The sequence below is a fragment of the Lipophrys pholis genome (assembly GCF_963383615.2).
Source record: "Lipophrys pholis genome assembly, chromosome: 6".
Classification (NCBI taxonomy): Eukaryota; Metazoa; Chordata; class Actinopteri; order Blenniiformes; family Blenniidae; genus Lipophrys; species Lipophrys pholis.
The window spans coordinates 25,591,129-25,613,699 of NC_137629.1; the positions used below are offsets into that span (position 1 = coordinate 25,591,129).

The following is a 22,571-nucleotide window of genomic DNA, read 5'->3' on the forward strand; positions in this document are numbered from 1 at the left end:
TCTTTATTCGTTTTATACTCAATGGTTTTAAAACTGAGTAACTTGATTGCCACCTTGTAATTATAATACTGCTCTGAAAGATAAACGTTTCAGATTTTTTTTTTTTTTTATATGTAATCACCTTCTCACTGTTCATGTTCCCGAAGTTTTGTCTTTGAATAAAGATAATGACTCAGAAAAGCAGCATGTCCTTACCTCTGACGGCCACCTGGCTTTGACTTCTGCAGCACATCTTTTCTTCTGTACAATGTCTTCAACGTATTCCCTCTTTGTTTTACATCTCAGTTCACGGCTGACATCTTTGAGACTTTCAAACACTGGGTGTGAAGGATGGGTTGACTTTAGACTTTTTGGGCATCTGTTGTCTTGTTGTTCTAGCTGGTCAGCATCTGTCCTTTGATTAGCATTTGCAGTCACTTTCGAAAGGGCCCATGTTTTGCGTTTTTTGTCCTGTAATGAGCAATTAAGTATTTTAGGCTCATCAAGCAAAATTTCTGATGGTTTCGAGCACCTCCGTCTTCACACCGAAACACCAACTCGATGACCGACAAAGAAAAAGAATCAGATTATTGTGATAGTGTTTTCCGTAACACAGAGGAGGCAAACTGCTACACATCTTCACATAAAGCAATACATTGTGAAGAAAAACTAAATGTGTTTCTTAGTATAGACTGAAATCTGATGTTAACCAAAATAACACATTTATTCAAAATATCAGGAGTAATGATGTACACGAAGGGTGTCCAACCTCAGTCCTCGAGGGCCCCTGTCCAGAATGTTTTAGTTCTCTCCCAGTTGCAGCACACCTGATTGCAATGAGGGGCTCGTTATTCAGCATTTTCACAACCTTGGTGATGCCATCATCATTAGATTCCAGTATGCTGAAACAAGGAGAGAGATAAAACATGCAGAAAAGGGGCCCTCGAGGACCGGGGTTAGACACCCCCTACAGTGCATAGGACCGTATTGAAACTTTAGGGATTATTATTTGTCAGCCTGAATGGATGCGTTTTTGAGGGCCTTAGCATGCGTAACCTTTTTTAAAACTTTGCACACTCGTCAGGCCCAGTGAAAATGTCAATAATTTGAGGGTGTTGCACTGGTGATTTGCGACATGGCTCAATGACGCCGCCTGTAAAATTGGAAAAAAGTAGCCCCTGAATCCCTTTTTATGAGAGCTATGGAAATTGGCACACAAATGTAACAGGCCAAGACGAACAAAAAACTCTCTTACAGCAATTCTCGAAAACTCAACAGGAAGTCGGAAATTTGGAGGAAAATTGTGGAATTTAGTGAATTTTTCCACAAATGTACAAATTTTCCAGAGTAAACTCGTCCCAGGGGGAAACTCCAATCTACGTCAGATTGGGCAAAAGTTATAAAAATCTCTCCCAAAAGTTTTAGGGTGTGACTGTGACCACGCCACAAAGTTTGTTTTGCCATGAAACAGGAAGTCCAGTGTAATTTGGCTGAACGTGGTCAGGTCGGCTTGAAATTGAACGCATTGCATCACAATCTGATTACACCATAAAACAGGAACAAAACCTATCTTGCATGTACGTGTGTACTGTGCTTTTGCAATCATGCAGCATCATGTCAGCTGTTTCCACAGTGTCAGATCATATCATCTAGCAATTTAACTTCCATGAATTAAATTTAAAACTGATAATATTTTTGAATTATGAGTTACCATGATAAAGCAAACTCACATATTTGTATTTGATGCAAGTAAAACTGACTTGCAATTTCACCCACATAATTGTGGCAAACATATCAATTTGAGATGTCTGCCATGTGTATATTACAACATATATAATTTACACATGGCCATATTGGTGTCAAAGCTCCATAAATGCTTAAGCAAACACCTTCCAAAATTGCAGTAGACAATATTCAAAAGAAGTACAACAGATTTATTTAAGCGGAATACAGAAATGTTTTGGTTAAAACAGATGTACTGTCTTATCTTTAGGTGGAGCTGCTGTGTATCTGTTCATGTGTAGTATTTGGTAACATACAGCTGTCCATCATTGACCTCAGCTTCATGCCATGTTACTCAGTGAAGTTAAAACGATTTCATAATATCAACTTCACTGTTAAGCATCCATGGTGCCATGGTCTGCTTACATAAACATACTACTTAATTATTTCCCCACACTATTCTAGAGATCACTAGTGGCTAATGAAACTGGAGTCATAGCACACCTTGCAATGTCTTTTTTTTTAGTGAACAAAGTTAAGTCTTGCTGTGCTGCATTCATGGTGCATAACCACAGGCCCAAAACATAAGCTTGCTTGCTGTGTAGGTTCTAACTTCAGGTGTCAATCTGCTTAAACTGTGAATTTTACCATGTTGAAGTCATAAATTTGATTATTTACAGTTTACTTGCCCAATGTTACGTGTCAGATATCCACAGACACCATTCCGAGGAAAAAGATGTCAGGACAAAGGTGTGCACACTTGCAGAATTTGCAGTGGTTTGAACCAATCAGGCATAAAACAACAATAAATGAATTAATTAAAAAGTAAAAACAACCAAGAATGAAGTTCAAGATTTTTTTTCAGGTTTTTTCACTTTTTATCATGCTTTTTTAAGCACATCTAGTGTTTGTTATTTGAATAACTTTTTTTTTTCTTTCTTTTGGCAGAACTTTTTTTCAGGTTTATGTATTTTGTCTGTGCTGTGACTTTTTTTTTTTTTTTTGGGGGGGGGACTTTTTTATATGACACATTGTACAACACGCAGTGATGTTTTTCAGGGATAAACACATAAATATAGATACAACTATTAGATACGTCCATATCTAAAAACAACAAAAGAGAAATATCTGAAAGGCCTTAAGTAAGAAACTAGTCCTCCTCCTGTCAGTCCTTTAGGCTTAATTTTACTGAACTACCCCCCAAAATGTGAAAGGTGATATTAGATGTGTGTTTGTAAGTTTGACATTTCATTGACAAGACTTGCCTCAGTTGTGTTTGCTGGTGAATAGTCTGTTCACGCACTCCGTGCATTCCCCCCCATCCACCACATGGCGCTGCTGTTGATCCATCAGGATTCATCCTGCTGTTCAATCCAAATGGCCCCTCCTGTTTTCAGGCGTCTGCTTCTTCAGTCTTTGTTAAAAAGACACCGATGGCAGTGGGAAAAACAGTGACTATTAGAACAAGCTCCCCTCGGATAATATACTCTACACTTCTTTCATATTTGTAATTTTTTTCCTCATTTTGCAGAAATGCCACCGCCTTATAAGTGGAGCTATTTTGGGATTTCTGTGTGCCTATTGCTGCTGGATTTACACTGGCACACGGTGGCCGGACAGCTCTCTTATTCAATTTCGGAGGAGGTAAACGTCGGGACTCCTGTTGGAAATATAGCTAAGGATTTAAATGTTAATTTGAAAGAGCTGGAATCTCGGATGTTTCAGATTGTTACTGGATTAAAACGAAAATATTTTGAGATAAATATCCAGACTGGTGCTCTGTACGTCAATGAGAGAATAGACCGAGAGGAGCTTTGCTCAGAAGAACTAAAATGCTCTGTAAGTGTTGAAGCTGTGATTAATAATCCATTAAAGCTTTATCGTATAGATGTGGACATTTTAGATGTGAACGACAATGCTCCAGTGTTTACGACCAAACTGCAAAATTTATATATTGCAGAAAGTACATTGCCGGGGGTGAAATTAGCTTTATCTGAAGCGACTGATGTAGATGTGGGTAAAAACGGTGTTAGTACGTACAGATTAAGCCAGAATGAGCATTTCTCCTTGGCAGTGCACAAGGCAGGCGACAGCGTATCTGCTGAGTTGGTGTTGCAGAAGGCTTTAGACCGAGAAAGGCAAGCTGTGATCACCATGATATTGACCGCTGTAGATGGAGGAAACCCTCCAAAATCAGGCACTTCGAAGATCGTTGTCAGTGTGTTGGACAATAATGACAATATTCCGGTTTTTAGTGAATCTTTGTATAAAACCAAAATTGCCGAAAACGCGCCTCGTGGCACAACAATAATCATTGTGAACGCAACAGACGCAGACGAAGGCCTAAACAGCGACATAATATTTTCTTTGAGAACTAAGGATCAAGACCGAGTACTTGACATATTTGAAATTGAAAATGAGACAGGCATCATCAGAGTTAAAGGAGACATAGATTTTGAGGAGAAAAGAGCATTTGAGATACGCGTTGAGGCTCGTGACCGAGGCCAACCTCCGATGTCTGCTCACTGCAAGGTGCTGGTGGAAGTGGTGGATCAAAATGACAATGCGCCTGAGATCACAGTGACGTCCCTGCATAACACAGTGAAGGAGGATGCTGCTGTGGGCACCGCGGTTGCGCTTGTGTCAGTCCTTGATAAAGACGGGGGGAAAAATGGTGAGATTCAAATCGAGATTAAAAATGATGCTCCATTCAAACTTGAAACAAACTATAAGAACTATTATTCTCTGCTAGTGGACGGGCCCCTGGACAGGGAGCGCGTATCTAACTACAATGTGACTATAGTTGCTAATGATAAAGGGAGCCCACCACTCTCCAGCACCAGCATGGTTTCTATTCGAGTTTCTGATGTCAATGATAACGTACCTCTGTTCTCAGAGAGTGTAATAAATGTCTACGTGAATGAGAATAGTCCGGTGGGAGCAGTGATTAAAACAATCACCGCTACGGATGCTGACAGCGACCAAAACCGCCAAATTACGTATTCATTTTTAGGAAGTAATAGTCTCACTTTACCGTCATCGACAATGGTAAATATCAACTCGGAGACTGGAGAAATGATCAGTTTACAGTCTTTTAACTTTGAGGAGATGAAAACGTTTCAGTTCAAAGTTCAGGCCACAGACTCTGGTGTTCCTCCGCTCAGCAGCAACGTGACCGTCAATGTTTTTATCCTGGATGAAAATGACAACAGTCCCTCGATTCTTGCTCCTTATTCTGAGCACGGCTCCGTTAACAGTGAGAACATCCCATATTCTGCTGAAGCAGGATACTTTGTGGCAAAGATCAGGGCTGTAGATGCAGACTCTGGATACAACGCACTGCTTTCTTATCACGTCTCTGAACCCAAAGGAAACAACCTGTTCAGGATCGGAACCAGCACCGGGGAAATCAGGAGTAAGAGGAGGATGAGTGACAATGACCTGAAAACTCACCCCTTGGTGGTGCTGGTTTCTGATAATGGAGAGCCCTCCCTGACAGCTACTGTCTCTATCGATGTGGTGGTGGTTGAAAGCACCGCTGACATCCAGACTCAGTTCAGACATGTGCCTACAAAGGAGGACAGCTTCTCGGATTTGAACCTGTACCTGCTGATTGCCATCGTGTCAGTGTCCGTCATCTTTCTACTGAGTCTCATAAGTTTGATAGCGGTCAGGTGCCACAGGACAGACGGCTCTTTCAGCAGGTACAGCGCCCCCATGATCACCACCCACCCTGACGGGAGTTGGTCTTACTCCAAATCTACTCAGCAGTACGACGTGTGTTTCAGCTCAGACACATTGAAGAGTGATGTAGTGGTTTTCCCTGCACCGTTTCCACCTGTTGATGGTGAACTCATCAGTATAAATGGAGGAGACACTTTCACCAAGACGCAGACTTTACCGAACAAAGAAAAGGTAAGACAAAATGATCCCGATGTACACTTTTACTTTCGTGAACTGAGAAAAAAAGATCAGATTCGAGTGAATAAGCTTTAATGACTTTAACTACATTTTTATTTACCTTGAATTCATGTTTTAATTCCGTACTGTGGCAAAAAAATACAGTATTAATTGTTTACCCGTCGCTGGTTTTTAGCGATGAGGGGGTAAACCGCTGTCTATGGTGCTGAAATAAGTTCAGCGTTTTGTTCAGTGCGGTCTGAAAGGTGACGTTGGCCCAGTTCTTTTTTATCATACCACTGTTATTTTCAAGTCCTTTCGATTTTCTAATTGATTCTGAGATAGTTGAACATAGTAAAACGATACTTGATGTTAGTTATATTTTAAGCTTCTTGGGTATAGGTGTGGAGAGAAAGACGTCAAAGAATTTAAACTCAATCAAGATAGTGACTTATCTTTAAAGGTTTACAATTGTTATTGTCTCTGATTTATCTGGTGATATACAATGTGACGCTTTTTTTCCTTAATGAAGGGGGGACTGTAGGTTTTTTTTTACGTTTTACAGGTAATGCACGTATACTGTTTATTGTAGTTTGTATCGATTGTATGAGACAATTGAGCGTTTGGAATAAAAAATAAAGACACACCAGAATTAAACAAAAATGAGATGTAGTATTACACTGTTTTCTGTATATTTCAATCACGAAAGGTAACATCATAAAATGTGCTTATATATTAATTTTAATTGATAATATATCTGTTTGGATGAGTGGATAGGTCATTGAATCGTTGCGCATAGCAGAAGAGTTTTGCAGTTCATTTGCCTCACCACAAGATGACACTATAGACCATGACATCCTGAAGATATTTTGACGTACAAAACTCCTCCCGGTGCAAAATACTCCGCGTATCGTCTGGGCTTTGTTACAAACAGTCGCAGGTTGAAGAAAGAGGTGGAAAACTGCATTCATGTGACTGGTGCTACAAACTGTTTGCCAAGGTCTTCCTCCTTTTCAAGACCGAGTTGGATGTGCCTGGAGTAGGATTCGTGGCTTTTGAGATGGATATAACCATGTATTTTAAAGATAGAATACGGCTTTCTCGGATATCTATTGCCGTCGTGCTGCTGACTTACTGCCTTGGGACGGTATCTGGACAGCTCTCCTATTCCGTTTCAGAGGAAGTAAACCCGGGGACTTCTGTCGGAAATATCGCCAAGGATCTGAATTTAAATGTCCAAGACTTAGAGTCTCGCAAGTTTCAGATTGTTGGTGGATCAAGTAAGAAGTATTTTGATATAAGTCTACAAACGGGTGTTCTTTATGTCTGTGAAAGAATAGACAGAGAAGAGCTTTGTGCAAAAGCATTGAAATGCACCGTCAGTGTGGAGGCCGTCATCAACAATCCACTGAAGCTATATCGTTTAGAAGTAACAATACTCGACATTAACGACAATGCTCCTGTTTTCTCTGAGCATTTACAGTCGCTCGATGTTGCAGAAAACACGTTGCCCGGAACCAGATTTGGACTAATAGAAGCATCTGATTTGGATGTTGGTAAAGATAGCGTTAATACGTATAAGCTTAATAACAATATGCATTTCTCTTTGGATATCCACAAAGGTGGAGAGAGCGTGTCTGCAGAGTTGGTGCTGCAGAAGCCTTTAGACCGCGAGCATGATTCTGTGATTAAACTCACGTTAACGGCTGTAGACGGAGGAAATCCGCCGAAATCAGGAACCTCAGAGATCATTATAAATGTTTTAGATATAAACGATAACCGTCCTGTTTTCAATCAATCGTTATACAAGGTTCAGATTCCTGAAAACGTGCCAATAGGCTCAAACGTTATTGTTCTGAATGCAACGGATGCAGATGAGTTGTTAAATAGTGAAATAATATACTCTTTAAGAAAGAAAGGCCAAGATCACATATTGGATATATTTCAAATTGATTTTGAGACAGGGGCAATTTTAATCAAAGGAAACATCGATTTTGAAGAAAATCCTGCATTTGAAATTCACGCTCAGGCCAGTGACAAAGGCCAGCCTCCGATGTCTGCTCATTGTAAGGTGCTGGTTGAAGTGGTAGACCTGAACGATAACGCCCCCGAGGTCATCGTCACGTCACTGTTGAACGCAGTGAAGGAGGACGCAGAACAAGGCACCGCCATTGCGCTGGTCTCTGTGCTGGATAAGGATAGCGGGAAAAATGGTGCAGTTAAAGCTGTCATTGTAAACAAAACACCGTTTAAACTAGACACAAATTACAAAAACTATTACTCGTTGGTAGTTGATGGTCCACTCGACAGAGAGACGAAGGCCCAGTACAATGTAACAATAGTTGCAACTGATGAAGGGACTCCAGCTCTATCAAGCACTAGCATGGTCTTTGTTGAGGTTTCTGATGTCAATGACAACCCACCTCGCTTCCCTGAGCCATTTCTAGATGTTTATGTGAAAGAAAATAGTCCAGTTGGAGCGGTTCTAAAAACTGTGATTGCAGTTGATTCTGATATTGATAAAAATGGCCACGTGACCTATTCATTTTTAAAAATGAACAGTAACTCATTACCGTCCTCTACCATGGTAAATATTAACTCAGAAACAGGAGAAATTATCAGCTTGCAGTCTTTTAACTTTGAGGAGATGAAAACGTTTCAGTTCAAAGTTCAGGCCACAGACTCTGGTGTTCCTCCGCTCAGCAGAAACGTGACCGTCAATGTTTTCATCCTTGATGAAAATGACAACAGTCCCTCGATTCTTGCTCCTTATTCTGAGCACGGCTCCGTTAACAGTGAGAACATCCCATATTCTGCAGAAGCAGGATACTTTGTGGCAAAGATCAGAGCTGTAGATGCAGATTCTGGATACAACGCACTGCTTTCTTATCACGTCTCTGAACCCAAAGGAAACAACCTATTCAGGATCGGAACCAGCACCGGAGAAATCAGGACTAAGAGGAGGATGAGTGACAATGACCTGAAAACTCACCCCTTGGTGGTGCTGGTCTCTGATAATGGAGAGCCCTCCCTGACAGCTACTGTCTCTATCGATGTGGTGGTGGTTGAAAGCACCGCTGACATCCAGACTCAGTTCAGACATGTGCCTACAAAGGAGGACAGCTTCTCGGATTTGAACCTGTACCTGCTGATCGCCATCGTGTCAGTGTCCGTCATCTTCCTGCTGAGTCTCATCAGTTTAATAGCTGTCAGGTGCCACAGGACAGACGGATCTTTCAGCAGGTATAGCGCCCCCATGATCACCACCCACCCGGACGGCAGTTGGTCTTACTCCAAATCTACTCAGCAGTACGACGTGTGTTTCAGCTCAGACACACTGAAGAGTGATGTAATGGTTTTCCCCGCACCTTTTCCTCCTGTGGATGGTGAACTGATCAGTATAAACGGAGGAGACACTTTCACCAGGACTCAGACTTTACCCAACAAAGAAATGGTAAGATCAGTCGATTTGTTATAAGTGATTGTTTATGTCCAGAAAAGATAAAAAATGCACTTTTATTTAATATTGTTTAAAATATGATATTGAGAGTTAACACAAAAAAATATATAAGTTTGTGCCAGTAGAAACAGATAACACATCAAAAAACCTCATCGCTAACTGCATCCCTCTTGTTTAGGATCATAAAGTTTTGGGATGATGTTTTCATTGTTATACAACAATGCAAAAACCACTATATAGGATAAATTTGTTATTGAGGATCATTTCAGCTTTTCTATTGACTTGACTACTTATCTTTTCCTCACATCAAAATAGGCAAAATTGCTTGGGCTATACTGTGACCTCGTGTCGTTATCCGTGGTGCTGAACAAGTACAAAAAAATTACACAACATTTCACAATTGTGATGTTAAAAATACAGGCTGTTGGGAACTCATGTTCCTCATAGCTCATGTGTAGTTCTCACAAATGTCCACAAGGGGATATTGTAGACCATGACATTTTGCAGGTCTCTTTACTGTCTCGGGCTCCTCCCAGGCTTAGACAGCGACGCTGATCGGACTTTTGTAACAAAGAGACGCAGAAGGTGGAGAGGAAAGACGGACCAACAGCATATGCGAGACTGTGTATAGAAATCTTCTTTATCGTTTTTGATGTGGCTTGGTTTTTATATGAGGGTGATCCTGCGCACTTTTACGAATGTGACATTGTGGATGTAAGACATCATGTATTTACCAGGAAGAACGAGTTCTATGTGGATCTATCTCCTGTTCCTGCTGCTGGATCGTTACTGGGAAGCGGCGTTAGGACAGCTATCTTATTCTGTCTCTGAGGAGGTGAATCTTGGGACTGTTGTTGGAAATATCGCAAAAGATCTCAACCTGAATGTCCAGGAATTGGAGCCCCGCATGTTTCAGATCGTTACAGGGGGGAAAAGAAAATATTTCGAGGTAAATCTAAAGACTGGTGCTCTGTATGTTAACGAGAGAATAGATCGAGAGGAACTGTGTGGCAATGAGGCCAAATGTTCACTCAGTGTGGAATCGGTCATAAATAACCCTTTAAAACTGTACCGTATTGAAATAACAATTTTAGATGTGAATGACCATTCTCCCTCGTTTCTTACAAATATACAATCGATGAACATAAGCGAGAATACAGCAGTTGGAGCTAAATTCCCTCTACGTCCTGCTGGCGATGCCGATGCTGGTAAAAATTCAATAAGTAATTTCAAGCTCAGTGTAACTGAGTATTTTTATCTCGATACACTTAAAGGGGAAAATGTTATTCCTGAATTGGTGCTTCGGAAAGTTTTAGACAGAGAAAAACAGTCGGTGATTACTCTCACATTAACTGCCGTCGATGGAGGAACACCTGCTAAATCAGGCTCAATGACTATATTAGTAAATGTATTGGACAATAATGATAATGCTCCTGTATTTAGTCAAACTCTATACAAAGCCAGGGTGTATGAAAATGTGAAAATAGGCACATCCCTCATAACGCTAAACGCTACTGATTTAGATGGAGGGGCAAATGGGCACGTGCATTATTCATTCAGTGATTTAGGTCGAAGTAAAGCAACTGATTTGTTCGACATTCACGAAAGAACCGGGACAGTAATAAACATAAAGAATATTGACTTTGAGGAAAATAATGCTTTTGAGATTCGAGTACAAGCCAGTGATGGGGGTACTCCTCCTCTAACGTCACATGCTAAATTACTAATTGAAGTATTAGACGTGAATGACAACGCTCCTGAAATTACAGTCACGTCGCTTCTGAACTCTGTGAAAGAGAATGCGTCAATTGGCACGGCCATTGCTCTGGTTTCAGTATATGATCAAGATGGAGCTAGTAATGGGATGGTGAACTGTAAAGTATCCAACAGTGTTCCTTTTAAACTGGAATCAAATTATAAGAATTACTACTCGTTGGTAGTGGACGGTCCCCTTGACAGAGAGACTTCTTCTCAATTCAATATCAGCATCACTGCTACTGATGAGGGCAGTCCACCTCTCTCCAGAACGAGCGTGATTCATGTCCACGTTTCAGATGTGAATGATAACAAACCTCTTTTCACAGAAGATATTTTAAGTGTGTATGTGAAAGAAAATAGTCCAGTCGGGGCTGTTCTAAAAACTGTGACTGCAATTGATGCAGATATTGATAAAAATGGTCACGTCACCTATTCATTTTTACAAAGTAACAGTGACTCAGTACCGTCATCTACGATAGTGAATATTAACTCTGAGACGGGAGAAATTATCAGCTTACAGTCTCTTAACTTCGAGGAGATGAAAACGTTTCAGTTCAAAGTTCAGGCCACAGACGCTGGTGTTCCTCCGCTCAGCAGTAACGTGACTGTCAATGTTTTTATCCTCGATGAAAATGACAACAGTCCCGCGATTCTTGCTCCTTATTCTGAGCACGGCTCCGTGAACAGTGAGAACATCCCATATTCTGCAGAAGCAGGATATTTTGTGGCAAAGATCAGAGCTGTAGATGCAGATTCTGGATACAACGCACTTCTTTCTTATCACCTGTCTGAACCCAAAGGAAACAACCTGTTCAGGATCGGAACCAGCACCGGAGAAATCAGGACTAAGAGGAGGATGAGTGATAATGACCTGAAAACTCACCCTTTGGTGGTGCTAGTTTCTGATAATGGAGAGCCCTCCCTGTCAGCTACTGTCTCTATCGATGTGGTGGTGGTTGAAAGCGCCGCTGACATCCAGACTCAGTTCAGACATGTGCCTACAAAGGAGGACAGCTTCTCGGATTTGAACCTGTACCTGCTGATCGCCATCGTTTCAGTGTCCGTCATCTTTCTCTTGAGTCTCATCAGTTTAATAGCGGTCAGGTGCCACAGGACAGACGGATCTTTCAGTAGGTACAGCGCCCCCATGATCACCACCCATCCTGATGGGAGCTGGTCTTACTCTAAATCTACTCAGCAGTACGACGTGTGTTTCAGCTCAGACACACTGAAGAGTGATGTAGTGGTTTTCCCCGCACCTTTTCCACCTGTGGATGGTGAACTGATCAGTATAAACGGAGGAGACACTTTTACCAGGACTCAGACTTTACCCAGCAAAGAGAAGGTAAGAGAAGTCATATTATCATCATGTGTTTTACTCTGAGACAATAGGAAAATGTTTGTATTTTTCTAGAGCGTTAGTTTGATGTGGGTGGACAAACCCCCTTTCAGGCAATAAAGATACAATGTCATAGTGTTTTCGCATTGTAGTATGTTCTTGGCCATCGCAGACTCTTCCCATTGTCTTTCTGGGGGAGTAACTGTCCGTGGTGCTGATTCAAGGGTCTTGATTTGCCTTTCTTGAGAACTGTCTGATACGTTTCTCTCTTTTAGGGATTTAACCGACACTCATCTGAGTTACTTTTTCTTTTCTTTTTTTTTTTCTTTTTTCTTTTAACCAACAATCAGCATAGGGTTTGACGTTTTCATTAAGAAAACGATGAACAAACTCTCATGATCCTCAATGTGTAGTTTCATAGTAATCCATGCAGAGTAAGGATCAAAGAGTTGAAGTTATCTTTTATAAGTCTATATAATATCTATTTTTAAATTTCTAATCAATCCAAATATTTTAAATGGAAGACTATTTTTTAACACAACATTTATTCCCGATTTTCAGCTAACGCATTGCTTTTGTAGAATGTTGACCACCTCAAGAAAAGAATGTGTGGATTCACATCCTTAAAAGCCTTTACAAATCAATTACACGTTTGTGTTGTTGTATTATTGAAGTTGATGCTGGCTTGGTTTGTTCCATTGATTCATTTAACTACATTTGAAGAAACGTAGGATATGTTTAAATTCCCAGAAGGTGTACATATTTGGCCTAACATTCAGGATGAAATGATATGGGTTATAAAAAAAAGGCCAAAAGGGGGATTTGATTCACAATATGTGTATTGTGTGACGCCTTGTGTAGTTCTCACAGACGTCCACACGGGGACATTGTAGACCGTGACATTTTCCAGCTCTCTTTTCTCGGTGCTCCTCCCAGGTTTAGAAGATGACGCGTCTCGGACGTTTCTAACAAAGAGACGCAGAAGGTGGAGGGGAAAGACGGACCAAACTAATATACGAGGCCGTGAATCAGGATTTTCTTTATTTTTTTATGTGGCTTAATTTTTATATTTGGGAGATCCTCCGCATTTTTATAAATGTGACATTGTGGATTTAATACATCATGCATTTACAAGGAAGAGCGAGTTCTGTGTGGATCTATCTCCTGGTCCTGCTGCTGGATTGTTACTGGGAAGCGGTGTTAGGACAGCTGTCTTATTCCGTTTCCGAGGAGGTGAATCTGGGGACTGTTGTCGGAAATATCGCAAAAGATCTCAACCTGAATGTCCAGGATTTGGAGCCCCGCATGTTTCAGATCGTAGCCGGAGGAAAGAAACAGTATTTCGAGGTAAATCTAAAGACTGGTGCTCTGTATGTCAATGAGAGAATAGATCGAGAAGAGTTGTGCGGCGATGAGGCTAAATGTTCAATCAGTGTCGAAGCAGTCATAAATAACCCTTTAAAGCTATACCGTATTGAAATTATAATATTAGATGTGAATGACAATTCTCCATCATTTCTCGGATCGTCACAGGTTATCAATATTACTGAAAGCACAGCCGCAGGTGCAAAATTTCTTTTGCACCCAGCTAATGATGCAGATGTTGGCAGAAATACAGTGAATACCTATAAGCTTAGTCAGAATGAATATTTCGCTCTTGATACAAACAAAGAAGAAAGTGTTACTCCTGAATTGGTTTTACGGAAAGTTTTAGACAGAGAAAAACAGTCCGTAGTCAGACTTACATTAAATGCCATTGATGGAGGAACACCTGCGAAATCAGGCTCAATGACTATCGTCATTAATGTTTTAGACATTAATGATAATGCTCCCATCTTTAGCCAGACTTTGTACAAAGTTAAAGTGTATGAAAATGTTAAAATCGGTACATCCATAATAACGTTAAACGCCACTGACTTAGACGAGGGGACCAATGGACAAGTACAATACTCATTTAGTGAAGTGGGCCGAGGGAAACAGACTGACCTGTTTACCATAGATGAAAAATCAGGAACAGTAAAAAATAAAAAGGATATTGATTTTGAGAGAAACAATGCGTTTGAGATTCGAGTAATTGCGAGTGATGGCGCATCGTCACCAATGAGTTCAAACGCAAAAATACTAATTGAGGTTTTAGACGTGAATGACAACGCACCTGAAATAACAGTTACATCGCTGCTGAACTCTGTGAAAGAGGACGCCTCAATTGGCACGGCCATTGCTCTGGTTTCAGTATATGATAAAGATGGAGGTAAAAATGGGATGGTGAACTGTAAAATATCCAATAGTGTTCCTTTTAAATTGGAGTCAAATTATAAGAATTACTATTCGTTGGTAGTGGACGGTCCTCTGGACAGAGAGACTTTTTCTCTATACAATATCAGTATCACTGCTACTGATGAGGGCAGTCCACCTCTCTGCAGAACGAGCGTGATTAATGTTCACGTTTCAGATGTGAATGATAACAAACCTATTTTCACAGAGGACACTATAAGTGTTTATGTGAAAGAAAATAGTCCAGTTGGAGCAGTTCTCAAAACTGCAACTGCAATCGATGTTGACGTTGACAAAAATGGTCACGTGAGCTATTCATTTTTACAAAATAACATTGACTCATTGCCGTTGTCTACCATGGTTAATATTAACTCAGAGACTGGTGACATAATCAGTCTGCAGTCTTTTAACTTTGAGGAGATGAAAACGTTTCAGTTCAAAGTTCAGGCCGCAGACTCTGGTGTTCCTCCGCTCAGCAGCAACGTGACCGTCAATGTTTTTATCCTCGATGAAAATGACAACAGTCCCTCCATTCTTGCTCCTTATTCTGAGCACGGCTCCATTAACAGTGAGAACATCCCATATTCTGCTGACGCAGGATACTTTGTGGCAAAGATCAGAGCTGTAGATGCAGATTCTGGATACAACGCACTGCTTTCTTATCACCTGTCTGAACCCAAAGGAAACAACCTGTTCAGGATTGGAACCAGCACCGGAGAAATCAGGACTAAGAGGAAGATGAGTGACAATGACCTGAAAACTCACCCCTTGGTGGTGCTGGTTTCTGATAATGGAGAGCCCTCCCTGACAGCTACTGTCTCTATCGATGTGGTGGTGGTTGAAAGCACCGCTGACATCCAGACTCAGTTCAGACATGTGCCTACAAAGGAGGACAGCTTCTCGGATTTGAACCTGTACCTGCTGATCGCCATTGTCTCAGTGTCCGTCATCTTTCTACTGAGTCTCATCAGTTTAATAGCGGTTAGGTGCCACAGGACAGACGGCTCTTTCAGCAGGTACAGCGCCCCCATGATCACCACCCACCCTGACGGGAGTTGGTCTTACTCCAAATCTACTCAGCAGTACGACGTGTGTTTCAGCTCAGACACACTGAAGAGTGATGTAGTGGTTTTCCCCGCACCTTTTCCTCCTGTGGATGGTGAACTGATCAGTATAAACGGAGGAGACACTTTTTCCAGGACTCAGACTTTACCCAACAAAGAAAAGGTAGGATATGTGCTTCCTAAGTAGACTGTTTTTCAATTGTGTGAAGACGTGATATAGCTGTTCATATTTAACTTGCGTCAAAAAGCTTTTGGGATAATGTGTCATTCAATAAGTATCGACATTGTATGATATAATCTTCTCGCACTATAACTTGTATCACGTCTCGTGCAAGTAGATACTTAGGAGACTAATACAACATTTACTTATATTGAGAATCTGTTTAATTTCATGACGTTTGCACTGCCAAAACCCGTTTTAGAACTCTGTCCGTGGTGCTGAACACAGGTGTATATACTATGTGTGAAGTGAATTAAAATGCCGTGCCAGTAACCATATTTCGATTGACTTCACAAGTGCCATAATAGATTACAGAGCAATAAATATATTGAAGACGTTTTGCTGAGACTAATCACAGAAAATTACCTTTTTCTCTGTTTTTTATTTTTATTTTTTAACAGTCATAGTTTTTTCACCTATTTTGCGTTAGGAGTTCTTGACTTACAAATTGAACAACATTTGAAAATATTGTTATTTATATTAAGTTGATATAGGAGTGTCCTTCACCTTTAGTTTTGATTTCCATTTTTCTGCGGTCCGTTGATATACCAAATGCACCTTGGTTAATATGCCGTGTAATTCCGACAAATACCCACAAGGAGACACCCCAGACCGTGACATGTGTAAGATCTGTGAGGCGTTCGGACTCCTCCCCGACGCAGCGGATAGTGTGTATGTGGGCTTTGTTAAAAAAGAATGGTGGACGACAAAGACGCGTTGGTTCCTTTGGCTGCAAATATGATGGCGCCGCTGTTTGGATTGGTTATTCTTTGATCGTGCTATCATCTTTGCTGCAACATATTGATCTGTTTTTTACTACTGCATTATTCCCGGCTTAGATAATAATGCATCTTCAAGCTAAAGGGAGCTCTCTGTGGATTTATCTATTTTTCTTGTTGGATTTTTACAGGAAAGCGGTTTCAGGGCAGCTCTCTTACTCTGTCTCAGAAGAGGTAAATCTCGGGACTGTTGTCGGAAATATCGCCCAGGCTTTAAACCTCAATACGCAGGATTTGGTGTCTCGTCATTTTCAAATCGTCGCTGGTTCAAAGAGGAAATATTTCGATGTAAATGTAAAGACTGGTGCTCTGTATGTCAACGAGAGAATAGATCGGGAGGAACTGTGCGGCGATGAGGCCAAATGTTCACTCAGTGTAGAAGCAATCATAGATAATCCTTTAAAGCTGTACCGCATTGAAATTATAGTATTGGATGTAAATGATAATTCTCCGTCTTTTACGTCTACGTCTCAAACAATAAACATTACAGAGAGCACTGGATCGGGAGCAAAGTTTTTGCTGAAACGAGCTCGTGATGCAGACGTTGGTCGAAATTCAATAAACACATACAAGCTAAGTCAAAATGATTACTTCACTCTGGCTCCAAATAAAGGAGAAAGTGTTACTCCCGAATTAGTACTTCAGAAGGTTTTAGACAGAGAAAAACAGTCGGTTATTCGGCTGAATCTCACTGCTGTCGACGGAGGGACACCAACCAAATCAGGTGCAATGGCTATATTAATCAATGTGTTAGACAGTAACGACAATACTCCGATTTTTAGTCAAACACTGTACAAAGTTAGTGTGTATGAGAATGTTAAAACTGGAACATCGATAATCACCCTAAATGCCACCGATTTAGACTCAGGTCAAAACGGAGTCATATTATATTCTTTCATTGAATTAGACCAGGAGAAACAAACCGAACATTTTGCTATAAATGAAAGAACCGGGACAGTAACAAACACAAAGAATATTGACTTTGAGGAAAATAATGCTTTTGAGATTCGTGTACAAGCCAGAGATGGTGCTTCTTCTCCTCTGACATCACATGCTAAATTACTAATCGAGGTTTTAGACGTGAATGACAACGCTCCTGAAATAACAGTCACATCTCTGCTGAACTCTGTGAAAGAGGACGCGTCAATTGGCACTGCGATTGCTCTGATTTCAGTTTATGATAAAGATGGAGGTAAAAACGGCTTAATAACGTGTAAATTATCAAACAATGTCCCGTTCAAATTAGAGTCAAATTACAAAAATTATTATTCCTTGGTAGTGGATGGTCCTCTGGACCGAGAGACTTCTTCTCAATACAATATCAGCATCACTGCTACTGATGATGGCAGTCCACCTCTCTACAGTGCGAGCGTGATTAATGTTCAAGTTTCAGATGTCAATGATAACAAGCCTTTTTTCGCAGAGGAAATAATAAGTGTTTATGTGACAGAAAATAGTCCAGTAGGAGTGGTTCTAAAAACTGTGACTGCAGCTGATTCTGATACTGATAAGAATGGTCACGTGGGCTATTCATTTTTGCCAAGTAACAGTGGCACATTACCGTCATCTACCATAGTGAATATTAACTCAGAGACTGGTGACATTATCAGTCTGCAGTCTTTTAACTTCGAGGAGATGAAAACGTTTCAGTTCAAAGTTCAGGCGACAGACTCTGGTGTTCCTCCGCTCAGCAGCAACGTGACCGTCAATGTTTTCATCCTTGATGAAAATGACAACAGTCCCTCGATCCTTGCTCCTTATTCTGAGCACGGCTCCGTTAACAGTGAGAACATCCCATATTCTGCAGAAGCAGGATACTTTGTGGCAAAGATCAGAGCTGTAGATGCAGACTCTGGATACAACGCACTGCTTTCTTATCACCTGTCTGAACCCAAAGGAAACAACCTGTTCAGGATTGGAACCAGCACCGGAGAAATCAGGACTAAGAGGAGGATGAGTGACAATGACCTGAACACTCACCCCTTGGTGGTGCTGGTTTCTGATAATGGAGAGCCCTCCCTGACAGCTACTGTCTCTATTGATGTGGTGGTGGTTGAAAGCACCGCTGAAATCCAGACTCAGTTCAGACATGTTCCTATAAAGGAGGACAGCTTCTCGGATTTGAACCTGTACCTGCTAATCGCCATCGTGTCAGTGTCCGTCATCTTTCTACTGAGTCTCATCAGTTTAATAGCGGTCAGGTGCCACAGGACAGACGGATCTTTCAGCAGGTACAGCGCCCCCATGATCACCACCCATCCTGACGGCAGTTGGTCTTACTCCAAATCTACTCAGCAGTACGACGTGTGTTTCAGCTCAGACACACTGAAGAGTGATGTAGTGGTTTTCCCCGCACCTTTTCCACCTGTTGATGGTGAACTGATCAGTATAAACGGAGGGGACACTTTTACCAGGACTCAGACCTTACCCAACAAAGACAAGGTAAGAGCAGTCAATTTCTATCCGGTCTTTCACTTTGAGTCAAAAGGAAAATGTTTCTATCTTTCCAAAACATTATGATGATGTGGAAGGACAAACCACAATTCAGGCAATAAAGATTACAAATGGCAATGGTTTCGCATTGCATATTATTAGTCACTGCTGACTGTATTTTCAATTCCTTTCTGAAGGAGTAACTGTCCGTGGTTCTGATTCAAAGGTCTCGATGAGCCTTTCTTGAGAGCTGTCAAACAAGTTTCTATGTTTCAACGACAAAACCAACATTCATCAGATTTACATTTTTACAAATGGTATGTTCATTTCAATAAAGTAGACGTGTTAATATTGTCATTATTAAAACCAGAACCAAACGGCATGGTCCCCGGTGTGCTGTTTAATTTTATTCCATGCAGAAAAGCATTGACGAGTTTCAATTATCTTTTACAATTATATATTATATATCCATTTTTGAAGTTGAAATGACTCTGAATGTTAATATAGGAAGCCTTTTTCAATCCAAACATGTATTTCCAACGTTCACTTATCGTCATTATTTTGAAGAACGATGACCAAACGAAATTAATTTCTGGATCTACAGCATGATCATTTTTATAACAGAATGTATGCGTTTCTGTTGGAATAGTATTTCAATCTTTGCAGACTTGTTTCTCCAGACTGCTTAATTCAACAACACCGGAAGATACAGAGAAAACGCTTAGAAAATGCTCAGACGGTGCACACATTTGGCTTAATATTCAGGATCAAAATTACGATATGTGTTGTTAAAAGGACGGAAAATGGAACATGATTCATGTGTTAATTTGACGCCTTTTGTAGTTCTCACTTATGTCCACATGGGGACATTGTAGACCATGGCATTTTTCAGCTCTCTTTATTGTCTCGGGGCTCCTCCCAGATTTAGACGATGACGCTTGTCGGACGTTTGCAACAAAGAGACGCAGAAGGAAGAGGGAAAAGACGGACCAACAGCATATACGAGGCCGTGTATCAGGATTTTCTTTATTTCTTTTATGTGGCTTAACTTTTATATTTGGGAGATCCCACACCTTTTTAAATGTGACTTTGTGGATGTAAGACATCATGTATTTACCAGGAAGAGCGAGTTCTGCGTGGATTTATCTCCTGGTCCTGCTGCTGGATTGTTACTGGGAAGCGGTGTTAGGACAGCTGTCTTATTCTGTCTCTGAGGAGGTGAATCTGGGGACTGTTGTCGGAAATATCGCCAAAGATCTCAACCTGAATGTCCAGGAATTGGAGCCCCGCATGTTTCAGATCGTAGCCGGAGGAAAGAAAAAATATTTCGAGGTAAATCTAAAGACTGGTGCTCTTTATGTCAATGAAAGAATAGATCGAGAAGAGTTGTGTGGTGATCAGGACAAATGCTCAGTTAGTGTGGAAGCGGTCATAAATAGCCCTTTAAAATTGCACCGCATTGAAATGACAATATTGGATGTAAATGACAATTCCCCATCCTTCATAAGCATTACAGAATCAATGAACATAACAGAAAGCACCGCAACAGGAGCAAAATTTCCTCTGCACCCAGCTAATGATGCAGATGTCGGGAGGAATACTGTTAGTAATTACAAGCTCAGCCAAAATGACTACTTCTCTCTTGATACATCTAAAGGAGAAAGCGTCACTCCTGAATTAGTGCTTCAGAAAGTTTTAGACAGAGAAAAACAGTCGGTCATCACTCTCACGTTGACTGCCATTGATGGAGGAACGCCTGCTAAATCAGGCACAATGACTATATTAATAAATGTCTTGGACACCAATGATAATGCTCCTGTATTCAGTCAAACGTTGTACAAAGCCAGCGTGTATGAAAATGTGAAAATAGGATCTTCCATAATAACATTAAATGCTACTGATTTAGACGCAGGAACAAATGGCCAGGTGAGATATTCGTTAAGTAAAGTAGGTCGAGGGAAACAGCCACAACTGTTTGACATCGACGAACGAACCGGTATGGTGAAAAACATTAAAAATATTGACTTTGAAGAAAATAATGCTTTTGAGATCAGAGTACAAGCCAGTGATGGTGCTTCTTCTCCTCTAACGTCACATGCTAAATTACTAATTGAAGTATTAGACGTGAATGACAACGCTCCTGAAATTACAGTCACGTCGCTTCTGAACTCTGTGAAAGAGGACGCCTCAATTGGCACGGCCATTGCTCTGGTTTCAGTATATGATAAAGATGGAGGTAAAAATGGGATGGTGAACTGTCAAATATCCAATCGTGTTCCTTTTAAATTGGAGTCAAATTACAAGAATTACTATTCGTTGGTAGTGGACGGTCCTCTGGACCGAGAGACCTCTTCTCAATACAATATCAGTATCACTGCTACTGATGAGGGCAGCCCACCTCTCTCCAGCACGACAGTGATCAATGTCCACGTTTCAGATGTGAATGATAACAAACCCCTATTTACGGATAAAGTGATAAGTGTTTATGTGAAAGAGCATGGTTCAGTAGGAACGGTTCTAAAAATTGTGACTGCAATTGATGCAGATATTGATATGAATGGTGAAGTGAGTTATTCCATTTTACAAAGTAACAGTGATTCAATGCCGTCATCCACCATGGTGAATATAAACTCAGAGACCGGAGAAATTATCAGCTTACAGTCTTTTAACTTTGAGGAGATGAAAACGTTTCAGTTCGAAGTTCAGGCCACAGACTCTGGTGTTCCTCCGCTCAGCAGTAACGTGACTGTCAATGTTTTTATCCTGGATGAAAATGACAACAGTCCCGCGATTCTTGCTCCTTATTCTGAGCACGGCTCCGTGAACAGTGAGAACATCCCATATTCTGCAGAAGCAGGATATTTTGTCGCAAAGATCAGAGCTGTAGATGCAGATTCTGGATACAATGCACTGCTGTCTTATCACCTGTCTGAACCCAAAGGAAACAATCTGTTCAGGATCGGAACCAGCACCGGGGAACTCAGGACTAAGAGGAGGATGAGTGACAATGACCTAAAAACTCACCCCTTGCTGGTGCTGGTTTCTGATAATGGAGAGCCCTCCCTGACAGCTACTGTCTCTATCGATGTGGTGGTGGTTGAAAGCACCGCTGACATCCAGACTCAGTTCAGACATGTTCCTACAAAGGAGGACAGCTTCTCGGATTTGAACCTGTACCTGCTGATCGCCATCGTGTCAGTGACCGTCATTTTTTTATTGAGTCTCATCAGTTTAATAGCTGTCAGGTGCCACAGGACAGACGGCTCTTTCAGCAGGTACAGCGCCCCCATGATCACCACCCACCCTGACGGGAGTTGGTCTTACTCCAAATCTACTCAGCAGTACGACGTGTGTTTCAGCTCAGACACACTGAAGAGTGATGTAGTGGTTTTCCCCGCACCTTTTCCTCCTGTGGATGGTGAACTGATCAGTATAAACGAAGGAGACACTTTTACCAGGACTCAAACGTTACCCAACAAAGAAAAGGTAGGCTTGATCTCAATGTTTTGTATCAATACGGCATGTACGATCTGAATAATTTGTGGTATGAACGTTTTATTATGGAACTAAACTTCAGGACTCAATCATTCCCCGAGAAAGAAACATAAATAATTTTCAAGTATTTTCGGGGATTTTTGGTAAC

General features: G+C 41.0%; 4 protein-coding genes across 7 annotated transcripts in view; all 4 read left to right on the forward strand.

The window, feature by feature from the left end:
• Positions 1-22,571, forward strand: part of LOC308110671 (protocadherin alpha-C2-like) — a gene marked incomplete at its 5' end in the record, with an annotated part of 191,219 nt that overhangs the window by 93,800 nt on the left and 74,848 nt on the right. The window contains one exon of one of the 4 annotated variants that reach the window (XM_080465124.1): positions 13,135-15,659. The exons of 2 other annotated variants lie outside the window; for them this stretch is intronic. In XM_080465124.1, coding sequence (XP_080321250.1) covers positions 13,281-15,659 — 2,379 coding nt within the window. Of the gene's footprint in view, positions 1-13,134; positions 15,660-19,892; positions 22,415-22,571 lie in introns of those variants that run through there. One more of the 4 variants, XM_080465125.1, reaches the window with a different exon arrangement.
• On the forward strand, positions 7,132-9,089 carry LOC308110681 (protocadherin alpha-3-like). Its single transcript, XM_080465139.1, has one exon. The coding sequence runs from the start codon at positions 7,196-7,198 to the stop codon at positions 9,077-9,079; it is 1,884 nt and encodes a 627-aa protein (XP_080321265.1). The 5' UTR covers positions 7,132-7,195; the 3' UTR covers positions 9,080-9,089.
• On the forward strand, positions 9,786-12,360 carry LOC308110887 (protocadherin alpha-8-like; the record flags this gene model as incomplete). Its single annotated transcript, XM_080465507.1, has 2 exons — positions 9,786-12,164; positions 12,331-12,360. 2 exons carry the CDS (start codon positions 9,786-9,788, stop codon positions 12,358-12,360), a joined length of 2,409 nt encoding a protein of 802 aa, XP_080321633.1.
• On the forward strand, positions 16,285-19,015 carry LOC308110888 (protocadherin alpha-10-like; the record flags this gene model as incomplete). Its single annotated transcript, XM_080465508.1, has 2 exons — positions 16,285-16,388; positions 16,627-19,015. 2 exons carry the CDS (start codon positions 16,285-16,287, stop codon positions 19,013-19,015), a joined length of 2,493 nt encoding a protein of 830 aa, XP_080321634.1.